Source organism: Bufo gargarizans, chromosome 8 (genome assembly GCF_014858855.1).
Source record: "Bufo gargarizans isolate SCDJY-AF-19 chromosome 8, ASM1485885v1, whole genome shotgun sequence".
In the NCBI taxonomy this organism is placed as follows: domain Eukaryota; kingdom Metazoa; phylum Chordata; class Amphibia; order Anura; family Bufonidae; genus Bufo; species Bufo gargarizans.
Genome location: NC_058087.1, coordinates 108,853,996 through 108,879,257, shown reverse-complemented (window position 1 = coordinate 108,879,257; position 25,262 = coordinate 108,853,996). Strand labels below are relative to the sequence as shown.

Sequence of the window (25,262 nt, the reverse complement as noted above, 5' to 3'; positions counted from 1 at the left end):
CTGCTCATTGTAATTGGGATAATGAGGGAATAACACACACCTGGCCATGGAACAGCTGAGAATCAATTTGTCCCATTACTTTTGGACCCTCAACAAGTGGGAGGCTTATATGCAAACTGTTGTTATTCCTACACTGTTCATCTGATTTGGATGTAAATACCCTCAAATTAAAGCTGACAGTCTGCTGTTAAAACACATCTATTTTGTTTCAGTTCAAATCCATTGTGGTGGTGTATAGAGCCAAAAATTTTTGAATTGTGTTGATGTCCCAATATGTACTGTATGTAGAGCTGGCTCACTGCTGTGACCTGCATCTCATCTTCTCCTCCAAGTCTTTTTTATCATAATCATATGTATTTTAAATTTGGCAATTTAAATTTTAATTTGTCACCTGCAGTCCTATGTAGCAGCCCAGATAAGTGATAACTTCCTGTGTGCTGTAGGTTTGTGCTCGTGGTAGGCTACGGTAGCGACGGCAATATTGAGGCAATCACAGACAGTCTTTGTGATACACCGTGACTTTATTCACACCAAAGGCATAACAGGCAATGTGCAGACCACACAGGGGCGTATCCACATAGAGCATAGAACAAAAAGTCCTGCCGTAGCAAACAAACAGCAGGTTTGAGTCACCTTGTATCTGTACGAAACACACCGGTTTTGCAGGCTTCTAGGCTAACTGCCTTTATCTGTCACGGCCATGCCCATGACCGTGACTCCTTGACCGCATGCGGTTGCCTGCGGTTTTGTATGGGTATTCAACCATGGGTGAGGGCCGCTGGTGTGTGGCCTCACTTGTGGTTGCCGCAGGCAACTAGCGTGGTATTTTGCAGCAGAGCAGCTTGAGCGTCGCTAGGCAGCTTGCTGCCCTGGCATGCGGTCTCACCTGACTCCCTTTTTGTTAGGTGTGTGTGTTGTGTGCACGCTGTATTATGTTTTGTGTGCACTTCCCCTTATATGTGTGTTTTCCCTTCTGTGTGCTGGAAGGGTTAACTTCCTTCCCAGTGTGTGTGATGTCACTGGGTGTGGTTGACCGGTGGGTGTGGCCTTTTGGCCTATATAGCCTGAGTCTCTTGCAGGGTTCAGTAGGTTGCTTCAGCCCTGCTAGCTGGAGCAGCCTCCTGTGTATTTGATCTGCCTGTGAGAGCCACCACTGTGGTCATAAGTTTATGTTCAGTTTGTCTGTGTGATGTTCGGTTTATGCTTTCTTGTATATTTCTGTGCTGCCATGTATCTGGGTTCCGGTGTGTGGATGAGTTTGTGCTGACTTCGGTTTGCTATTTGTGGACTTCAGATTTCCTGCACACTGATCCAGTCAGCAGGGCTGTGGCAGGTGGCTGGAACTAGTGCAGCACCTGCCATATACATTGGTTTGCATTTGTGTTCCCCTTTTCTCTACAGCTTGGCCTTTGGGACTCCTGATCCTCCCTGTCTTGGAGGAGTGGGTTGCCCTACTCTGTCACCTAGGTCAGGGCCGACTTGAGGGCTTGTAGGGACTTTAGGTTCCGGCGTATGAGCCCTCCTACCATCAAGGTCGGCTCATACTGACAGGAGACAGGGTCAGCGTTAGGGACGCAATAGGAGGTGACCTGCTCCCTAATGCTGTGGTCCTGGCCAAGCAGGGACCGGACATCCTCTAACAACACACGGCTGAGGATTTCCCCCATCCTCAGCCGTGACATTATCTCCCTCAGGCCGGAGGCCCTTTGGCTAGTGGCACCACATGTCCCAGGGCTATCCTTCAGTTTGTGTTGCGCCCAGTCTCTCCTTGGTCAGCAAAAAACCTGGGCTGGCCGTGGGGAACAGGCACCCACCCTACTCTTTTCCTGTTCCCAGTAAGAACCAGCCCGGACACGCTGCGCCAGCAGCATTTCCCGCTGTAACCGCAATGATTCGGTTCTTACTCCACCGAGGCCAGGACCTCTTGTGGCACGTATCGTCCGTCCATTATTATCTCGGGGACTCTCCTACAGTGCAGATAATGTAGTAGATGTCCCATGCAGTGCTATGTAACACCCCACATAACACAATAGTTCACTGTGTTATGTGGGGTGTTACATAGGACTGCAGGTAACATCTATGACATCTGTACTCAGAGAGTTATGAGATGTGGGGGTCCGACTCTTGACACCCCCGTCGATCAGCTGTTTGAGACTGTGATTTCCCAGTGAGTGCTGCAGCCTCTTTGCTCGTTACCAAGCACATCGCTGTCCATTTGATAGCACTGTGCTTGGTATTGCAGCTCAGCCCCAATCACTCAGATGGGACTGAGCTGCAGCTAGTCCATGTGAAAGATGAATGTGATGTCATATGGCCTAGGAAGAGACATGAAGCCTCTTCATACAGAAAAAAATTAAACTAAAATGGAGGGAGGGGCCCGAGTTGGGTAGATATCATGCCCTTAATCCGCCCCTGTGAAAGAGTTCCAGCACACATATGATGATAGCTGACTTGTAGTAACAGTGGAAATCAGGGAGGCCTATGCCACCCCTAGTTCTTCATTATGTAAGTATGGAGTGTCTCAAACGAGGTCTTGACCTTTTCCAAATAAAAGAAAACAAACTATCCTTCTCAGTCTTGAAAATAAAGATTTGGAAAGATGGAACAAGAGGGTTTGAAAGAGATATAATAATTTGGGCAGTTTGATTGCATTAACCCTACATTAGATCCAAGACAGAGGAAGCGAGGACCATTTGTGTAGATCTGATTCTAAGGAGGTTAAAAAGGGTTTAAAATTAAGGAGAAAAAATTGGGAAGGGTCAGATGGCAGTTGAATTTATAAGTATTTAACTGAAGAATCTTTCCAGCGGAGTCAACAAAATTCCAGAAATTCAATTTCACCCTCTCAAATGCTATTTCAGTGTTGACTGTTAGTAAGCAAGTGAGTTGAGCGGAGCCTTAGTCCTGGGTATTAAAAACAGTGATTTGTTGATGTCTCTAGCTTCCCCACCTGGGAAAAAACACTTGCTTACGATGGATCAAGGAGGGCATGAAAGGTTGAAGTCTCAGAGACAAAATCTTGGCATGTAGTTTAAATCCTTGTTGATCAAAGATTTAGGCCTGAAGTTGCCACAGACAGAGGGGTCCTTACCTGGTTTTGGGAGAACCTAAATATAATACTGAGGAGGAAAATGACAGCCTGAGGAGATCGATTTGAAAGTAGAAAGCAACATAGGGGAAGGTTCAGTTTCCAAGACCCTATAGAGTCTAGATGTGAACATATCACAACTTGGACTTTTCCCCAGTTACAAGGAAATAATAACCTCCTTTTCTGTCACATCTGATTATAACCCACTGGTATCAGCTATAGGTATCAACCCTGATGCTTGATGGTCTAAATAAGAAGATATTTCCTCAGAGGTGGGACTCTCCCCAGAGGTATGAATGTCTGAGATTAAATAAAGCTTAGAGTAAAATAACCTAACCAAAACTCCAGTATCTCAGAAGGAGAATGTGCCACTACTTTAGTAGAGGAATGGATGTAAAATAAATTGGATTGAGGAGTCTTGGGTGAATAGCTCTAGCTAGCCACATTTGTCACTAGGGATCGACCGATTATCGGTTTTACCGATATTATCGGCCGATATTAAGGATTTTGAACGTTATCGCATCGGCATCTATTTTTCCGATATACCTATAATGTATGGGGAACAAGGATCGCGCTGCTATCAGCGCCATCTGTGTTCCCTCAACAGCACAGGGGAGAAGGAAGCAGTGTCTCCCGCCCCCTGTGCTGCTGCTGCCACCAATGGGAGGAGGGAGGACAAGAGGAGGGGAGGGGCTGTGGCCACTGTGCCACCAATGAAGATAAGGCTCTCATTAATTCATATACAGGAGGCAGGAGCTGGCTGCAGAATCACATAGCCAGCTCCCGACCTCTATAAGCGGTAGCTGCGATCCGCGGTAGTTAACCCCTCAGGTGCCGCGGATCGCAGCTACCACTCATAGAGATCGGGAGCCAGCTATGTGATTCTGCAGCCAGCTCCCACCTCCTGTATATGAATTAATGAGAGACTTATCTTCATTTGTGGCGCAGTGCCCCCCCCCCCCCAAACCCAATATTAATCATTGGTGGCGCAGTGCGCCCCCCCCAAACCCAGTATTAATCATTGGTGGCGCAGTGCGCCCCCCCCACCCAAGCCCCCCAGTATTAATCATTGCTGGCAGTGACAACAGGGTCCCCTCTCCCCTCCTCTTTAGTGGCAGTTCCGATCCGAGCCCCAGCAGTGTAAGATCGGCTCAGATCGGTTACCATGACAGCCAGAACGCTACTGAAGCCCTGGCTGCCATGGTAAGCTCTATGCTGCTGTGTGCAATATGCACAGAGCATCAGGGACAGTGTGAGGTCCTATTCACCCTAAAAGAGATCTATTAGGGTGAATAGGACTAGGGTTCTGGTCCCTAAGGGGGCTAATAGTAAAAAAAATATATATATATATATTAATTATAAATAAAAAATAAAGATTTACCAAAATATAACTACATGTTAACGATAACATTCATTTTTAGCAGATTTGAGTGGGATTTTTATTTATTTTTTTCAAAAATGAAAATTCACAGAATATCAGTATAAATTATCGGCCATCGGACGGAAAGTTCACAGATTATCGGTATCGGCCCTAAAAAATCAATATTGGTCGATCCCTATTTGTCACTATATTCAAAATAGCTCTGTTTATGTTTATCTTTTAGACATAAGAAAGTTTGTTTAATAAAGATAAGATCTGGTGTCTAGTGGTGGAAATGTTGGCATTAAGAAAGTTAGCAGGTGAATTCTTATTGGACAGTTCATTTTCAGCTAAATCCTGAAATAAAGTGGACATACAGTCAGGTCCATAAATATTGGGACATAAATTTTTGGGCTCTGTTCTTGACTGCGGAGCTGTTGGACTTAGTCGTGGCAGAAACAAATCCATATGCCACTCAATTTATAGCCGCCAACCCGGGAAGCTTTTAGGCCCAGTCTTTCCGGTGGAAACCCGTCCAAGTATCCGAAATTAAAACTTTTCTGGGCCTTCTCCTCAACATGGGCCTAACAAAAAAGCATGAATTGCGGTCATATTGGTCCACGAACCCAATTCATCACATTCCCATGTTCTCTGCTGCCATGTCCAGGACACGATTTGAGACCATCCTGCGTTTCCTGCACTTTAGTGACAACAGCACCTCTCGTCCCAGAGGCCACCCAGCTTTTGGCTCCACAAAATTCGGCCCCTCATAGACCACTTTAACACCAAATTTGCAGATTTTTATACCCCTGGGCAAAACATCTGCGTAGACGAGTCCCTTATACATTTTACCGGGCGCCTTGGCTTCAAACAATACATCCCAAGCAAGCGCGCCCGGTATGGGGTCAAATTGTATAAGCTCTGTGAAAGGGCCACAGGCTCTACGCACAAATTTCGTGTCTATGAGGGTAAAGATCAGACCCTGGAGCCGGTCGGTTGCCCTGACTACCTGGGGAGCAGTGGGAAGCCAGTCTGGGACTTTGTGTCACCCTTATTTGGCAAGGGATACCATCTTTATGTGGACAATTTTTAGACAAGTGTGCCCCTCTTCAGGCATTTGTTTTTAGAACAGATTGGCTGCTGTGGTACCGCGCAACCTAGTCGCTGGGGCTTCCCCCGACTGCTCGTTACCACCCGTCTTGCAAGGGGGGAGAGGGCTGCCCTGTGTAACGAAGAACTGCTCGCGGTGAAATGGAGAGACAAGCGTGACTTTTACATGCTCTACTCCATTCATGCAGACACGACAATCCAAATTGAACGAGCACTGATGTGCACTCTGACAGAAGCTTTGCGCTGCTGTCAGATTACACAAAAGTCTGTGTATGCGGCGCTGCAAGACGAGATTTCTCCTCTGCAGTAAAAAAGAAATGTTTGCCGAGGCTTATGAGCTGAGGGGGCGGTGGTGTTCATATGCTTTGGCAAACACTTTGTATCTAAAAAAACAAACAAACCCGGCAATGATTTATTCATCCACATCGATTGATGTGAATGGAGAAATCGGGTTTGCCAGGGCATACGAGCTAAGTGGGTATGGATGTTGGGCGGAGCTCCTATGTCCTGGCAGACGCCTTTCCCCTCCTTTTTTACATATTTGGATTTCAAACTACTTCTCACGCATTAGGGCCCCTAAAATGCCAAGGCAGTATAACTACCCCACAAGTGACCCCATTTTGGAAAGAAGACACCCCAAGGTATTTCGTGATGGGCATAGTGAGTTCATGGAAGTTTTTATTTTTTGTCACAAGTTAGTGGAATATGAGACTTTGTAATAAAAAAAAAAAATAATCATCATTTTCCGCTAACTTGTGACAAAAAGTAAAAACTTCTAGAAACTCACTATGCCCATGATCGAATACCTTAGGGTGTCTACTTTCCAAAATGCATTGTAGAACCTTAGGAAACATGACAGGTGCTCAGAAAGTCAGAGCTGCTTCAAAATGCGGAAATTCACATTTTTGTACCATAGTTTGTAAACGCTATAACTTTTGCGCAAACCAATAAATATACATTTATTACATTTTTTTTATCAAAGATATGTAGAACAATACATTTAGATAAAAATGTATATAGAAATGTAGTTTTATTTCAAAAAATTTACAACTGAAAGTGAAAAATGTCATTTTTTTGCAAAAAAAATGTAAATTTCAATTAATAACAAAAAAGTAAAAATGTCAGCAGCAATGAAATACCACCAAATGAAAGCTCTATTAGTGAGAAGAGAAGGAGGTAAAATTAATTTGGGTGGTAAGTTGCATGACCGAGCAATAAACCGTGAAAGTAGTGTAGTGCAGAATTGTAAAAAGTGGTCTGGTCATTAAGGGTGTTTAAGCTAAGGGGGCTGAGGTGGTTAATACTTTGTTGCAAATCCTTTGCATTCAATTACAGCCTGAAGTCTGGAACACATAGACATCACCAGACGCTGGGTCCCTAGTGATGCTCTGCAAGGCCTCTACTGCAACTGTCTTCAGTTCCTGCTTGTTCTTGGGGCATTATCCCTTCAGTTTTGTCTTCAGCAAGTCAAATGCATGCTCAATCGGATTCAGGTCAGGTGATTGACTTGGTTATTTCATAACATTCCACTTCTTTCCCTTAAAAAACTATTTGGTTGCTTTTGCAGTATGCTTTGGGTCATTGTCCATCTGCACTGTGAAGCGCCATCCAATGAGTTCTGAAGCATTTGGCTGAATATGAGCAGATAATATTGCCCGAAACACTTCAGAATTCATCCTGCTGCTTTCGTCAGCAGTCACATCATTAATGAACACAAGAGAACCAGTTCCATTGGCAACCATACATGCCCACGCCATGACACTATCACCACCATGCTTCACTGATAAGGTGGTATGTTTAGGATCATGAGCAGTATCTTTCCTTATCCATACTCTTCTCTTCCCATCACTCTGGTACAAGTTGATATTGGTCTCATCTGTCCATAGGATGTTGTTCCAGAACTGTGAAGGCTTTTTTAGATGTTGTTTGGCAAACTGTAATCTGGCCTTCCGGTTTTTGAGGCTCACCAATGGTGTACATCTTGTGGTGAACCATCTGTATTTACTCTGGTGAAGTCTTCTCTTGATTGTTTTCTTCGACACACATACACCTACCTCCTGGAGAGTGTTCTTGATCTGGCCAACTGTTGTGAAGGGTGTTTTCTTTACCAGGGAAAGAATTCTTTGCTCATCCACCAAAGATGTTTTCCGTGGTCTTCCGGGTCTTTTGGTGTTGCTGAGCTTCCCGGTGCATTTCTTCTTTTTAAGAATGTTCCAAACAGTTATTTTGGATGTTTTTGCTATCTCCCTGATGGGTTTGTTTTGTTTTTTCAGCCTAATGATGGCTTGCTTCACTGATGGTGACAGCTCTTTGGATCTCATCTTGAGAGTTGACAGCAACAGATTCCAAATGCAAATAGCACATTTGAAATGAACTCTGGACCTTTTATCTGCTCATTGGGATAATGAGGGAATAACACACACCTGGCCATGTAACAGCTGAGAAGCTAATTATCCCATTGCTTTTGGTTCCTTAACAAGTGGGAGGCACATATGCAAACTATTGTAATTCCTACACTGTTTACCTTATTTTGATGTAAATACCCTCAAATTAAAGCTGACAGTCTGCATCTTGTTTGTTTCATTTCAAATCCATTGTAGTGGTGTATAGAGCCATAATTATTAGAATTGTGTTGATGTCCCAATATTCATGGAACTGACTGTAGATGCAGATTTTTCTTTTTTTTACTATGGAGCCACGAGAAATGCAGATCCCTCTAAGGAAACATTTAAGGGCTTCTCATTTATAAGGAGCAGAAGTAAGGTCTAGGAAGTGGTTGCGGTCAAATTCTGCTATGGATGACCTAAGGTCAGCGAGACAGACAGGGTAGTTGAGGAGGTTGTCATTAAAGCATCAAGCTATCAGCCCCGAGTGGGAGAGAAGAAACTGATGGTGCAAGTGCAACTGCTCTGTACTCACTCCTTCAGTAAATACAAAAGGGCTACTAGGAGCCTTATATGTATATAAAAGAAATGGTACAAAATCAGGTAATGACTAAACACATAGTAAGGAGCATACAGTATATAATGTATTAGGGCAAGAACGGTACTGCCCCACCTCTCAGCATTAATCATGACAAGCATGTAAAAATGGCAAATAAAACCAAACTACGCTAGAATCAGAGGTAGGTGCTCATAACCAGTGTTGCACTGGAAAAAATCAAACCTAGGAAAACACCATACAGCAAGAATGAGTACAGTCTTAAATTGGCAGCGATAAGCCCTTTGCAGTTTGGGACCGACCTCTTGCCATCTGCATTGAATAGCGGGTAAACCGAAGGTTCCAAGTAATTTATGGAGCCCTAATGACTGGAAAACGGTCAGCTTGCCATCTTTTCTAGCTGTAGCTGTAGAGTAAAGCCCCAGTGGTAGGTACACCTGGGGCCACTTGCCCTTGCAGGTAATCTTGCACGCAGACCATGCTGATGGAAACGGTTTAAATGGTCTGACATGACACTTGGGTGGCTCTCATCCTCCCATAAATGTGCCTGTAGTTTTTTGGCATTCATCATCCGGTTCCACAGGGCATTGTTCACAATGAAGCGGCCATCAGTGTGGTATGTGGCCAAAGAACCTCCACTTCTATGCCTTTCTGTGACTCCTCCAGTCTGTCTGTGTCTCTGTTGCAACCTACTGATGACACTCTGTGACACTGTAAGCTTAGTAGCCACTACCGTCTGAGAACATCCTGCTTAAAGCCTGACAATGGCGAGGTTCTGTTGATCAATTTTTTGTTGTTTTCTTGCCCTCATGATGTCAAAATGTGAACGGCATGATGAGGAGGACTATTTAAATACCAATTCTAATTGAACCAGGAAATGTATTGGGCGATTTATGGATCAAACACCTGTTGTGAATTATGCCAAAAAAAGTACTGAAACATTGAACAGTTGGACACGTGCATTCAAAAGTTTAGAGATCACATTGGGTTCATCTGTAAAGGTTAGAGGGCATTTTAGGTTCATCCTGAAATTTCACTCACAAGCTAAATATCCTTAATTTTTTAGTGAGTAGTTATATACATATATATTTTATTTTTCAGCCTTTCCAATAAATCATAAACTGGGTAATCACTAATATTATACACATACAGTAAATTACATATTACATTTACATACATGTATATTACATATGCATTATATACGTCCTTGACGGTGAAAGTAATAAATACTTGTTACTATGCTTCTCCAACATTTTCTGTTCTATTCTTAGCTTATGGACTAATACAGCAAGTATAATAAGGTTGTAGAATCTCAACAGCAACAAAGTATAATGTCTGGCACAGGCTGTGTAGTTCTGGGTTCCTAATTAGTTGAGTGTTTTCCTACTTCTTAGTAAAATCAGTCTGCTTATCTTGATTTCTTTTTACTTGTTCTAGGTAATGCAGTTCCTAAATAAGATGGCAGGTAATGAATATGTTGGATTCAGCAATGCCACGTAAGTATACAGTATAATTAAATATTCCATATTCTTAAACATGAAGCATAAACAATAAACAAATTAGATATCCAGCAGTTCCTCTGTTAATTCCCTGCCCTGTTTTGATTTTGTTATGTCTCATATTGCAATCAAAACTGCCAAATATAAAAATAATTCTTTGGTGTCTCCCAGAAGAGCAGCCATATTCACATCCTTCGCTTTACTAAACTGTGTCTGGCTGTAAGGGTCTGATCAAATCTAGTTTTCACATTACATATTTGCTGGAAACATAGCCACTGACCTAAGTAAATATATGCTAAACAGCTGCATGAGCCAAGCATAGATTGCTGTGTATGACCATGTATACACAAAAAAGTTCATCAGCTCACCCGCAGCTAGCAAGAAACATGCATGGAGCTCCTGGAACAGAAAACGTGCAATAGTTAAAAAAAAGTCATCCGGCACTATCTCTGTGAAGCTTCTCATTTATCCAGGTCATGGTATATCTGTAAAGAATAAATCAAGGCAACTGTACAGTAAGTCCAGTTGCCTTGATTTATTCTTTACAGATACTCCGGTACTATCATCCACTGTTAAAATCCAAGTTTTATTTGGTATACATTAAAACTACAGGAACACGAGCCATAACAGGTTGACACATTTCAACATCAAGTCTTAGTCATGGCCTACTGTTCTACTAATCCACCTTCCTTTAACCCCTTCGCTACCAGCATGCAGCGGACGCTTTCCGCTGCATGCTGGTAGCGAAGGGGCATTCCCCCTCCGAGGAACACAGGAACCCTCTTCCGAAGGTGGACATGGACTGATAAGAACAGAAGCAGACGTGAACGGAATTCCAGAAGCAGTAAGGACTGCCATACAAACAATAACAGGAACATGGAACAGACATGAACAGGAACAGATGCAGATCAGCTCTGCTAGGCTATTCAGATGCAGTTACGCACTGCTAGGCGAACATGGACAAGACGCAGTTACGTACTGCTAGGCGAACAAATACAGGACAGAAACAAGGCATGATACAAGGCATGGTACAAAGTATGGACAAGACATAGCAAGGTACAGGACAGGGAAAAGGCATAGCATGGTACAGGACAGAAGACAAAAATGCAGAACCAGGCGGACGTAGATGGCCGGACCCCTTGTGTCAGCAGCAAAGGGCAAAACCTGGCAAGGCAAACATAGACAGACCTGACAGAGCAAAAGGGTGAGACACCCACAAGACATGACATAGATAGACTGACCTCAACACTCCACGCTCAAAGGTAGGAATAGCAGCCTAACGAGCGCACCTGAAAGGATACACCCATGAACTGAACCGGGGAGGTTAACCCCAGCAGAACCAAAACAGGGAGGTACCAAATAAGGTCAGGGGTAACCAGAAACCGTAGCGTACCTAGCTGCGATACAGGACGTTGCCCCTATCAACCAGCATACACTGAACACCGCAGCCAGTACGGAAGAGCGCAACAGACCTAAATACCCACAGGCAGAAAATACAGCCTTAGGCCTCATGCACACGACCGTTGTGTGCATCCGTGGCCGTTGTGCCGTTTTCCGTTTTTTTTCACGGACCCATTGACTTTCAATGGGTCCGTGGAAAAATCGGAAAATGCACCGTTTGGCAGCCGCATCCGTGAGCCGTGTTTCCTGGCCGTGACCTGTCCTATTTTTTTCACGGCCAACGGTTCACGGGCCCATTCAAGTCAATGGGTCCGTGAAAGAACACGGATGCACACAAGATTGGCATCCGTGTCCGTGATCCGTGGCCGTAGGTTGCTTTCATACAGACGGATCCGAAGATCCGTCTGCATAAAAGCTTTTTCTGATCTAAGTTTTCACTTCGTGAAAACTCATTTCCGACAGTATATTCTAACACAGAAGCGTTCCCATGGTGATGGGGACGCTTCTAGTTAGAATACACTGCAAACTTTGTACAAGACTGCCCCCTGCTGCCTGGCAGCACCCGATCTCTTACAGGGGGATATGATAGTACAATTAACCCCATCATATCCCCCTGTAAGAGATCAGGGCTGCCAGGCAGCAGGGGGCAGACCCCCCCCCCCCCCCTCCCCAGTTTGAATATCATTGTGCGGCCCCCCCCCCCCCCCTGTTGTTAACTCGTTGGTGGCCAGTGTGCGCACCCCCCTCCCTCCCCCCCTCTATTGTTTTAATACATTGGGGCCAGTGTGCGCGCGCCCCCCCAACCCCCCCTCCCTCCCTCTATTGTTTTAATACATTGGGGCCAGTGTGCGCGCGCCCCCCCTCCCTCCCTCCCTCCATTGTTTTAATACATTGGGGCCAGTGTGCGCGCGCCCCCCCAACCCCCCCTCCCTCCCTCCCTCTATTGTTTTAATACATTGGGGCCAGTGTGCGCGCGCCCCCCCAACCCCCCCCCCCCCCCCCCCTCCCTCCCTCTATTGTAATCATCATCGGTGGCAGCGGAGTGGAAGATTTTCATACTTACCTGGCTGCTGGCTGCTGCGATGTCTGCGTCCGGCCGGGAGCTCCTCCTACTGGTAAGTGACAGCAATGCGCCGCACAGACCTGTCACTTACCAGTAGGAGGAGCTCCCGGCCGGACACAGAGATCGCAGCAGCCAGCAGCCAGGTAAGTATGAAAATCTTCTACTCCGCTGCCACCGATGATGATTACAATAGAGGGAGGGAGGGGGGGGGGGGGGTTGGGGGGGTGCGCACACTGGCCCCAATGTATTAAAACAATAGAGGGAGGGAGGGGGGGTTGGGGGGGCGCGCGCACACTGGCCCCAATGTATTAAAACAATAGAGGGAGGGAGGGGGGGTTGGGGGGGCGCGCGCACACTGGCCCCAATGTATTAAAACAATAGAGGGAGGGAGGGGGGGTTGGGGGGGCGCGCGCACACTGGCCCCAATGTATTAAAACAATAGAGGGAGGGAGGGAGGGGGGTGCGCACACTGGCCACCAATGAGTTAAAAACAGGGGGGGGGGGGTCTGCCCCCTGCTGCCTGGCAGCACCTGCCAGGCAGCAGGGGACAGTCATGTACACAGTTTTTTTGTATATTCTAACCTGAAGCGTCTCCATCACCATGGGAACGCCTCTGTGTTAGAATATACTGTCGGAAATGAGTTTCACGATGTAGCTAATATCCGACAGTATATTCTAACATAGAGGCGTTCCCATGGTGATGGGGACGCTACAAGTTAAAATATACCATCGGATTGGAGAAAACTCCAATCCGATGGTATAACAGAACTCCAGACTTTACATTGAAAGTCAATGGGGACGGATCCGTTTGAAATGGCACCATATTGTGTCAACGTCAAACGGATCCGTCCCCATTGACTTGCATTGTAATTCAGGACGGATCCGTTTGGCTCCGCACGGCCAGGCGGACACCAAAATGACTTTTTTTTCATGTCCGTGGATCCTCCAAAAATCAAGGAAGACCCACGGACGGAAAAACGGTCACGGATCACGGACCAACGGAACCCCGTTTTGCGGACCGTGAAAAAAAACGTCCGTGTGCATGAGGCCAAAGGGGGATACACGCACACACAAGATACCGCAGCCAGCACGCAGCCTAAAGCAACAAGCCTACACAGAATCACCTGCAGCCAGTAAGTTAAAGGCGTGCAGGCAGCCTACATGGCAAACCACGTCACGGTGAACCACACTGTGACGCTCAGTAGATGTAAGTATAAAAAGTTATTGGGGTCATAATATGGTGATGTAAAAACAATTAGTTTTTCAAAGTTTTCATTTATTTTTACACTATTTAGACATAAAATAAAATAAAATATACATATGTGGTATTTTAGTAATTATACTGACCCAGAGAACGAAGGGAACAGGCCATGCAAACTGAGATGAAGAAAAAATAGGCAGCACTCGCCAGTGGTTAATTTGCTTGTAGCAGTTAGCCAGATTCACATACCAGTGGCGACGGCCGTTTCGCACACGAGTGATCGTGCTTCATCGGGCCATTACAGGTTTGTCAAAATAGGTCCCATCACAAAAAGGATCACTAGTTTCATATCTGTAAAAGTACTTATGTAGTATATGTTTTGATGTGTGATTGTGGCCACTTCTATGTGGGAAAGACCATCAGATGTTTATTTGAGAGGATCAGGAAACACTTTAACTCTATAAAGACGGGAAAAGGTTGCACCAGACTAATTGACCATGTGAAAAAGGTACATGGAGGTAATGTGAAAGCACTGCAGTTTGCTGGGATAGAGACTGTCCCATACCCAGTTCAGGAAGGAGACAGACACCTCACCCTTTTGCAAAAAATAAGCAAAGTGGATCATTTGTACAGGAGCAACAGGTCATTGTGATTTAAATGAATTTTTGTAATATTATATCTCTTTGTTGTAACATGTTTATTAATGATCTCTTGTGTGCACAGCGCCTGGTTGTTGTGGGTTTCCATGGCAACCTGACGCCGGGGTATAAGAGGTCAGCACGTATGGACGTGCACCTGTAGTGGCCTGAGGAAGCACGATCACTCGTGTGCGAAACTGCCGTTGCTACTGGTTTGTGAATCTGGCTAACTGCTACCTTGCCACATGAAGCACTTGTCTGCTTGAAATAAAGAAGCAAATGAACCATTGGTAAGTGCTGCCTATTTTTTCTTCATGTCAGTTTGCAAGATTTAATGACTTTATCTTTTGGATTGTGCACCACCTTGTTGGTTTTTGTTTGGAGGTATCGAGAGGCTTGTGCATGCACGCAGCAGTGTGAACACGCATCAGCAGTGCCACCTATGATTCTTTTGCTGTTGAAGGGAACAGGTCAGTTTTGCAAAGGGAACGCCGTATGAACTTAACCCATAAAACAGTGGAAGATTATTATTTTATTTTTTTATTCCTCCCCATTTGATTTTTTATTTCGTAAAAGTCCGGGTTCGGTGTTCGTCGCTTTCTTGGCGCTTTTGTGACGCTTTCTTGACGCTTTTTGAAAGGCTGCAAAGCAGCCAATCAACAAGCGTCATACTACTTGCCCCAAGAGGCCATCACAGCCATGCCTACTATTGGCATGGCTGTTTTCGGCCAGAGCACCATGTGACCCAGCCTCTATTTAAGCTGGAGTCACATAGCGCCGCCCGTCACTCTGCTCTGATTAGCGTAGGGAGAGGTTGCGGCTGCGACAGTAGGGCGAGATTAGGCAGATTAACTCCTCCAAAGGACTTGATTAACTGATCGATCTGCAGCTGTGGATCATTGAGCTGCTGATCCTCAATTGCTCACTGTTTTTAGGCTGCCCAGACCGTTTGTCAGTCACATTTTTCTGGGGTGATCGGCGGCCATTTTGTGTCTTGTGGTGCGCCAGCACAAGCTGCGACCAAGTGCATTTAACCCTCAATGGTGTGGTTGTTTTTTGGCTAAAGCCTACATCAGGGTGAAGCTGTCACACCAAGTGCATTTAACCAGCAATAGTCTGTTTATTTTTTGGCCATATACTACATCAGGGGCAAGCTGCGCCTGTCACCAAGTGCATTTAACCCTCAATGGTGTGGTTGTTTTTTGGCTAAAGCCTACATCAGGGTGAAGCTGTCACACCAAGTGCATTTAACCAGCAATAGTCTGTTCATTTTTTGGCCATATACTACATCAGGGGCAAGCTGCGCCCGTCACCAAGTGCATTTAACCCTCAGTAGTGTGGTTGGTCAAGCTGTCACACCAAGTGCATTTAACCAGCAATAGTGTGGTTATTTTTTGGCCATATCCCAGTCTAATTCTGTCACTAAATCCATACCGGTCACCCAGCGCCTAAATACTAGGCCTCAAATTTATATCCCGCTAAATCTCTCGTTACCGCTGTCCTGTTGTGGCTGGGAAAGTTATTTAGTGTCCGTCAAAGCACATTTTTTGTTCTGGGTTGAAATACAATTCCCAATTTAGCAATTTCATAATTTAGTGGTTTCTGCTATATCAGAGCTATTTGAAATCTATCCCTAAAAGGGTATATAATATTCAAGGTGCACATAGGGTCATTCAGAATAACTTCACACACACGCTACTGTGCATTTCCAAGTCTAATTCTGTCACTAAATCCATACCTGTCACCCAGCGCCTAAATACTAGGCCTCAAATTTAAATCCCGCTAAATCTCTCGTTACCACTGTCCTGTTGTGGCTGGGAAAGTTATTTAGTGTCTGTCAAAGCACATTTTTTGTTCTGGGTTGAAATACAATTCCCAATTTAGCAATTTCATAATTTAGTGGTTTCTGCTATATCAGAGCTATTTGAAATCTATCCCTAAAAGGGTATATAATATTCAAGGTGCACATAGGGTCATTCAGAATAACTTCACACACACGCTACTGTGCATTTCCAAGTCCAATTCTGTTAGTAAATCCATACCGGTCACCCAGCGCCTAAATACTAGGCCTCAAATTTAAATCCCGCTAAATCTCTCTTACAGCTGTCCTGTTGTGGCTGGGAAAGTTATTTAGTGTCTGTCAAAGCACATTTTTTGTTCTGGGTTGAAATACAATTCCCAATTTAGCAATTTCATAATTTAGTGGTTTCTGCTATATCAGAGCTATTTGAAATCTATCCCTAAAAGGGTATATAATATTCAAGGTGCACATAGGGTCATTCAGAATAACTTCACACACACGCTACTGTGCATTTCCAAGTCTAATTCTGTCACTAAATCCATACCGGTCACCCAGCGCCTAAATAGTAGGCCTCAAATTTATATCCCGCTGAATTTGAATACAATACATTGGGCCAAATAATATTTTTGTTGTTGTGGTGAACCATAACAATGAGGAAAACATCTAGTAAGGGACGTGGACATGGTCGTGGTGGTGTTAGTGGACCCTCTGGTGCTGGGAGAGGACGTGGCCGTTGCTGGGAGAGGACGTGGCCGTTCTGCCACATCCACACGTCCTAGTGTACCAACTACCTCAGGTCCCAGTAGCCGCCAGAATTTACAGCGATATATGGTGGGGCCCAATGCCGTTCTAAGGATGGTAAGGCCTGAGCAGGTACAGGCATTAGTCAATTGGGTGGCCGACAGTGGATCCAGCACGTTCACATTATCTCCCACCCAGTCTTCTGCAGAAAGTGCACAGATGGCGCCTGAAAACCAACCCCATCAGTCTGTCACATCACCCCCATGCATACCAGGGAAACTGTCTCAGCCTCAAGTTATGCAGCAGTCTCTTATGCTGTTTGAAGACTCCGCTGGCAGGGTTTCCCAAGGGCATCCACCTAGCTCTTCCCCAGCGGTGAAAGACATAGAATGCACTGACGCACAACCACTTATGTTTCCTGATGATGAGGACATGGGAATACCACCTCAGCATGTCTCTGATGATGACGAAACACAGGTGCCAACTGCTGCGTCTTTCTGCAGTGTGCAGACTGAACAGGAGGTCAGGGATCAAGACTGGGTGGAAGACAATGCAGGGGACGATGAGGTCCTAGACCCCACATGGAATGAAGGTCGTGCCACTGACTTTCACAGTTCGGAGGAAGAGGTAGTGGTGAGACCGAGCCAACAGCGTAGCAAAAGAGGGAGCAGTGGGCAAAAGCAGAACACCCGCCGCCAAGAGACTCCGCCTGCTACTGACCACCGCCATCTGGGACCGAGCACCCCAAAGGCAGCTTCAAGGAGTTCCCTGGCATGGCACTTCTTCAAACAATGTGCTGACGACAAGAACAGAGTGGTTTGCACGCTGTGCCATCAGAGCCTGAAGCGAGGCATTAACGTTCTGAACCTGAGCACAACCTGCATGACCAGGCACCTGCATGCAAAGCATGAACTGCAGTGGAGTAAACACCTTAAAACCAAGGAAGTCACTCAGGCTCCCCCTGCTACCTCTTCTGCTGCTGCCGCCTCGGCCTCTTCTGCTGCTGCCGCCTCGGCCTCTTCCTCCGCCTCTGGAGGAACGTTGGCACCTGCCGCCCAGCAAACAGGGGATGTACCACCAACACCACCACCTCCGTCACCAAGCGTCTCAACCATGTCACACGCCAGCGTTCAGCTCTCCATCTCACAAACATTTGAGAGAAAGCGTAAATTCCCACCTAGCCACCCTCGATCCCTGGCCCTGAATGCCAGCATTTCTAAACTACTGGCCTATGAAATGCTGTCATATAGGCTGGTGGACACAGACAGCTTCAAACAGCTCATGTCGCTTGCTGTCCCACAGTATGTTGTTCCCAGCCGCCACTACTTCTCCAAGAGAGCCGTGCCTTCCCTGCACAACCAAGTATCCGATAAAATCAAGTGTGCACTGCGCAACGCCATCTGTAGCAAGGTCCACCTAACCACAGATACGTGGACCAGTAAGCACGGCCAGGGACGCTATATCTCCCTAACTGCACACTGGGTAAATGTAGTGGCAGCTGGGCCCCAGGCGGAGAGCTGTTTGGCGCACGTCCTTCCGCCGCCAAGGATGGCAGGGCAACATTCTTTGCCTCCTGTTGCCACCTCCTCCTTCTCGGCTTCCTCCTCCTCTTCTTCCACCTGCTCATCCAGTCAGCCACACACCTTCACCACCAACTTCAGCACAGCCCGGGGTAAACGTCAGCAGGCCATTCTGAAACTCATATGTTTGGGGGACAGGCCCCACACCGCACAGGAGTTGTGGCGGGGTATAGAACAACAGACCGACGAGTGGTTGCTGCCGGTGAGCCTCAAGCCCGGCCTGGTGGTGTGTGAAAATGGGCGAAATCTCGTTGCAGCTCTGGGACTAGCCAATTTGACGCACATCCCTTGCTTGGTGCATGTGCTGAATTTGGTGGTGCAGAAGTTCATACACAGCTACCCCGACATGTCAGAGCTGCTGCATAAAGTGCGGGCCGTCTGTTCGCGCTTCCGGCGTTCACATCCTGCTGCTGCTCGCCTGTCTGCGCTACAGCGTAACTTCGGCCTTCCCGCTCACCGCCTCATATGCGACGTGCCCACCAGGTGGAACTCCACCTTGCACATGCTGGACAGACTGTGCGAGCAGCAGCAGGCCATAGTGGAGTTTCAGCTGCAGCACGCACGGGTCAGTCGCACTACAGAACAGCACCACTTCACCACCAATGACTGGGCTTCCATGCGAGACCTGTGTGCCCTGTTGCGCTGTTTCGAGTACTCCACCAACATGGCCAGTGGCGATGACGCCGTTATCAGCGTTACAATACCACTTCTATGTCTCCTTGAGAAAACACTTAGGGCGATGATGGAAGAGGAGGTGGCCCAGGAGGAGGAGGAGGAAGAGGGGTCATTTTTAGCACTTTCAGGCCAGTCTCTTCGAAGTGACTCAGAGGGAGGTTTTTGGCAACAGCAGAGGCCAGGTACAAATGTGGCCAGCCAGGGCCCACTACTGGAGGACGAGGAGGACGAGGATGAGGAGGAGGTGGAGGAGGATGAGGATGAAGCATGGTCACAGCGGGGTGGCACCCAACGCAGCTCGGGTCCATCACTGGTGCGTGGCTGGGGGGAAAGGCAGGACGATGACGATACGCCTCCCACAGAGGACAGCTTGTCCTTACCCCTGGGCAGCCTGGCACACATGAGCGACTACATGCTGCAGTGCCTGCGCAACGACAGCAGAGTTGCCCACATTTTAACCTGTGCGGACTACTGGGTTGTGCCACCCTGCTGGATCCATGCTACAAAGACAATGTGCTCACCTTACTTCCTGCACTGGAGCGTGATAGGAAGATGCGTGAGTACAAGCGCACGTTGGTAGACGCGCTACTGAGAGCATTCCCAAATGTCACAGGGGAACAAGTGGAAGCCCAAGGCCAAGGCAGAGGAGGAGCAAGAGGTCGCCAAGGCAGCTGTGTCAATGCCAGCTCCTTTGAGGGCAGGGTTAGCATGGCAGAGATGTGGAAAACTTTTGTCAACACGCCACAGCTAACTGCACCACCACCTGATACGCAACGTGTTAGCAGGAGGCAACATTTCACTAACATGGTGGAACAGTACATGTGCACACCCCTCCACGTACTGACTGATGGTTCGGCCCCATTCAACTTCTGGGTCTCTAAATTGTCCACGTGGCCAGAGCTAGCCTTTTATGCCTTGGAGGTGCTGGCCTGCCCGGCGGCCAGCGTTTTGTCTGAACGTGTATTCAGCACGGCAGGGGGCGTCATTACAGACAAACGCAGCCGCCTGTCTACCGCCAATGTGGACAAGCTGACGTTCATAAAAATGAACCAGGCATGGATCCCACAGGATCTGTCCGTCCCTTGTCCAGATTAGACATTAACTACCTCCCCTTAACCATATATTATTGGACTCCAGGGCACTTCCTCATTCAATCCTATTTTTATTTTCATTTTACCATTATATTGCGAGGCTACCCAAAGTTGAATGAACCTCTCCTCTGTCTGGGTGCCGGGGCCTAAATATATGCCAATGGACTTTTCCAATGTTGGGTGACGTGAAGCCTGATTCTCTGCTATGACATGCAGAATGATTCTCTGCTGACGTGAAGCCAGATCCTCTGTTATGGGACCTCTCTCCTCTGCCTGGGTGCTGGGCCTAAACTTATGAAAATGGACTCTTACAGTGGTGGGTGACGTGAAGCCTCATTCTCTGCTATGACATGCAGACTAATTCTCTGCTGACATGAAGCCAGATTGTCTGTTACGGGACCTCTCTCCTCTGCCTGTGTGCTGGGCCTAAATATATGCCAATGGACTGTTGCAGTGGTGGCTGACGTGAAGCCTCATTCTCTGCTATGACATGCAGACTAATTCTCTGCTGACATGAAGCCAGATTGTCTGTTACGGGACCTCTCTCCTCTGCCTGTGTGCTGGGCCTAAATATATGCCAATGGACTGTTGCAGTGGTGGCTGACGTGAAGCCTCATTCTCTGCTATGACATGCAGACTGATTCTCTGCTGACATGAAGCCAGATTGTCTGTTACGGGACCTCTCTCCTCTGCCTGTGTGCTGGGCCTAAATATATGCCAATGGACTGTTGCAGTGGTGGCTGACGTGAAGCCTCATTCTCTGCTATGACATGCAGACTGATTCTCTGCTGACATGAAGCCAGATTGTCTGTTACGGGACCTCTCTCCTCTGCCTGGGTGCTGGGCCTAAATATATGCCAATGGACTGTTGCAGTGGTGGCTGACGTGAAGCCTGATTCTCTGCTATGACATGAAGACTGATTCTCTGCTGACATGAAGCCAGATTGTCTGTTACGGGACCTCTCTCCTCTGCCTGGGTGCTGGGCCTAAATTTATGACAATGGACTGTTGCAGTGGTGGCTGACGTGGAGCCTGATTCTCTGCTATGACATGAAGACTGATTCTCTGCTGACATGAAGCCAGATCCTCTGTTACGGGACCTCTCTCCTCTGCCTGGGTGCTGGGCCTAAACTTATGAAAATGGACTCTTACAGTGGTGGGTGACGTGAAGCCTCATTCTCTGCTATGACATGCAGACTAATTCTCTGCTGACATGAAGCCAGATTGTCTGTTATGGGACCTCTCTCCTCTGCCTGGGTGCTGGGCCTAAATATATGCCAATGGACTGTTGCAGTGGTGGCTGACGTGAAGCCTCATTCTCTGCTATGACATGCAGACTAATTCTCTGCTGACATGAAGCCAGATTGTCTGTTACGGGACCTCTCTCCTCTGCCTGGGTGCTGGGCCTAGACTTATGAAAATGGACTCTTACAGTGGTGGCTGACGTGAAGCCTGATTCTCTGCTATGACATGAAGACTGATTCTCTGCTGACATGAAGCCAGATCCTCTGTTACGGGACCTCTCTCCTCTGCCTGGGTGCTGGGCCTAAACTTATGAAAATGGACTCTTACAGTGGTGGCTGACGTGAAGCCTGATTCTCTGCTATGACATGAAGACTGATTCTCTGCTGACATGAAGCCAGATCCTCTGTTACGGGACCTCTCTCCTCTGCCTGGGTGCTGGGCCTAAACTTATGAAAATGGACTCTTACAGTGGTGGGTGACGTGAAGCCTGATTCTCTGCTATGACATGCAGACTGATTCTCTGCTGACATGAAGCCAGATTGTCTGTTACGGGACCTCTCTCCTCTGCCTGGGTGCTGAGCCTAAATATATGCCAATGGACTGTTGCAGTGGTGGCTGACGTGAAGCCTCATTCTCTGCTATGACATGCAGACTAATTCTCTGCTGACATGAAGCCAGATTGTCTGTTACGGGACCTCTCTCCTCTGCCTGTGTGCTGGGCCTAAATATATGCCAATGGACTGTTGCAGTGGTGGCTGACGTGAAGCCTCTTTCTCTGCTATGACATGCAGACTGATTCTCTGCTGACATGAAGCCAGATTGTCTGTTACGGGACCTCTCTCCTCTGCCTGGGTGCTGAGCCTAAATATATGCCAATGGACTGTTGCAGTGGTGGCTGACGTGAAGCCTCATTCTCTGCTATGACATGCAGACTAATTCTCTGCTGACATGAAGCCAGATTGTCTGTTACGGGACCTCTCTCCTCTGCCTGTGTGCTGGGCCTAAATATATGCCAATGGACTGTTGCAGTGGTGGCTGACGTGAAGCCTCTTTCTCTGCTATGACATGCAGACTGATTCTCTGCTGACATGAAGCCAGATTGTCTGTTACGGGACCTCTCTCCTCTGCCTGGGTGCTGAGCCTAAATATATGCCAATGGACTGTTGCAGTGGTGGCTGACGTGAAGCCTCATTCTCTGCTATGACATGCAGACTAATTCTCTGCTGACATGAAGCCAGATTGTCTGTTACGGGACCTCTCTCCTCTGCCTGTGTGCTGGGCCTAAATATATGCCAATGGACTGTTGCAGTGGTGGGTGACGTGAAGCCTCATTCTCTGCTATGATATGCAGACTAATTCTCTGCTGACATGAAGCCAGATTCTCTGTTACGGGACCTCTCTCCTCTGCCTGGGTTCCGGGGCCTAAATATCTGAGAATGGACTGTTCCAGTGGTGGGTGACGGGAAGCCAGATTCTCTGCTATGGGACCTCTCTCCAATTGATTTTGGTTAATTTTTATTTATTTAATTTTTATTTTAATTCATTTCCCTATCCACATTTGTTTGCAGGGGATTTACCTACATGTTGCTGCCTTTTGCAGCCCTCTAGCCCTTTCCTGGGCTGTTTTACAGCCTTTTTAGTGCCGAAAAGTTTGGGTCCCCATTGACTTCAATAGGGTTCGGGGTTCGGGACGAAGTTCGGATTGGGTTCGGATCCCGAACCCGAACATTTTCGGGAAGTTCGGCCGAACTTCTCGAACCCGAACATCCAGGTGTTCGCTCAACTCTACTCATGAGTATGTGAACAGAAAAATAAAAAAGTTATCGCTCAATGAAGATGGGGAAGAAAAATTTAACTGCAAAAATGAAAAGCCTCCGGTATCCTAGGGGTTAAAAGATCAAGTAATCCCACCCAGACATGTGCCCTCACGTGTGTGTGCATAGTTAATCCATCCAATCCATGTCATATAAAAACGTAAAACCATGTATATCCAAGCAAAAAAGGAAGATACTGTCACAGGGGAGGGGAGGAAATCCAGAATGACAATAGAAGGAAAATGACCAGAAACTAGGCCTGAAGGCTAGGGAAAGGTAAATGGAAACCACCTAAGGAAACCCTCAATCTAGCCCTGACTCCTGTCAGTATGAATAGATCCTGAAGGTGGGAATATTGATACACTGGAAACCTAGGCCTTAGTAACCCTGAAAAGCCCTAGGATTAGTGACAGGGTCTGATACTACTGGCTCCCTCCCAGATGAACGAACCAGCATCTCCCTGAGGCCTAGTAAACAACGAGTAAATGGGAGCAACAAAATACCAAGAGAAGTACACTTATCTTCAATAGAAAATGGATGAGCAGGAACTCAGATGAGTACCACACATCAGCTTTTCCAACTCCAGGCAGATAATATCAACCGCATGGTATGATATTACCAAGACTAAATAGAGGAGCAGTAATAACCACAAGCTACACCTGAGATAAGAGGTGTAGTTATTACCAACAACAACACTGCAACAAGTGAAAACAGATACGCTGTCAGATGACCTAACGTGCAGCCAGTCTCTCACGATCCAGGACGACAGGAGCAGAGCGAGCCTGGGCGATCCAGGACGACAGGAGCAGGGCGATCCTGGACGACCCAGGATGACAGGAGCAGAGCGAGCGTGGGCGATCCAGGACGACAGGAGCAGAGCGAGCCTGGGCGATCCAGGACGACAGGAGCAGAGCGAGCCTGGGCGACCCAGGATGACGGGAGCAGAGCGAGCCTGGGCGATCCAGGATGACGGGAGCAGAGCGGGCCTGGGCGATCCAGGACGACAGGAGCAGAGTGAGCCTGGGCGATCCAGGACGACAGAAGCAGAGCGAGCCTGGGCGATCCAGGGAGACAGGAGCAGAGCGAGCCTGGGCGATCCAGGATGATAGGTGCAGAACGAGCCTGGGCGACCCAGGATGACAGGAGCAGAGCGAGCCTGGGCGATCCAGGATGACAGGTGCAGAACGAGCCTGGGCGACCCAGGATGACAGGAGCAGAGCGAGCCTGGGCGATCCAGGATGACAGGTGCAGAACGAGCCTGGGCGAACCAGGATGACAGGAGCAGAGCGAGCCTGGGCGATCCAGGATGACAGGAGCAGAGCGAGCCTGGGCGATCCAGGATGACAGGAGCAGAGCGAGCTTGGGCGATCCAGGATGACAGGAGCAGAGCGAGCCTGGGCGATCCAGGATGACAGGAGCAGAGCGAGCCTGGGCGATCCAGGATGACAGAACGAGCCAGGGCGATCCTGGATGACAGGGGTAGAGCGAGCCTGGGCGATCCAGGAAGACAGAGGCAGAGCGAGCCTGGATGATCCTGGATGGCAGAGGCAGAGCGAGCCTGGGCGATCCAGGATGACAGAGACCTCAGATTACATGGGAGTGAGTCAAGAAGCAGGGAAGATGGACAAAAGGCGTATGGATGATACCTGAAGAATTCGGGAAGCTGATGAGCAGCTACTTGGTTGATCGTGAGGACTGAATATAAGACAGCACCGCAGCCCTGTTTGTTTTAAGAAAAGATTGCTCAAAATGGTACATTATGAAACCGCAAAATGGCATGGCAACAAAACCCCACGACTAAAACAATATTCATGGAGTTAGCTACCCCAGAGGGGATAACCTGTGTTACATCTGGTAGCAGCAGTGGAAGGTGCAGTTTCTGGTTCCAGTCGAGGAGGCATAGGCACTTGTGGGAATAGGGGTCCACTAGAGGTTCGAACCTACTTAACCTGGGCCAGCGGTAGTATAGACGATGGGAACCAGAACAGCAGTCCCAGACCCCGCAGCAGTGTCCG

The 25,262-nt window shown here is 47.5% G+C and overlaps 1 protein-coding gene across 2 annotated transcripts in view; it reads left to right on the top strand.

Moving 5' to 3' along the window:
* Positions 1-25,262, top strand: part of GLS (glutaminase) — a 1,258,313-nt gene that overhangs the window by 638,147 nt on the left and 594,904 nt on the right. For both annotated transcript variants that reach the window (XM_044303244.1, XM_044303245.1), the window contains exon 9: positions 9,936-9,994. In XM_044303244.1, coding sequence (XP_044159179.1) covers positions 9,936-9,994 — 59 coding nt within the window. The remainder of the gene's footprint in view (positions 1-9,935; positions 9,995-25,262) is intronic.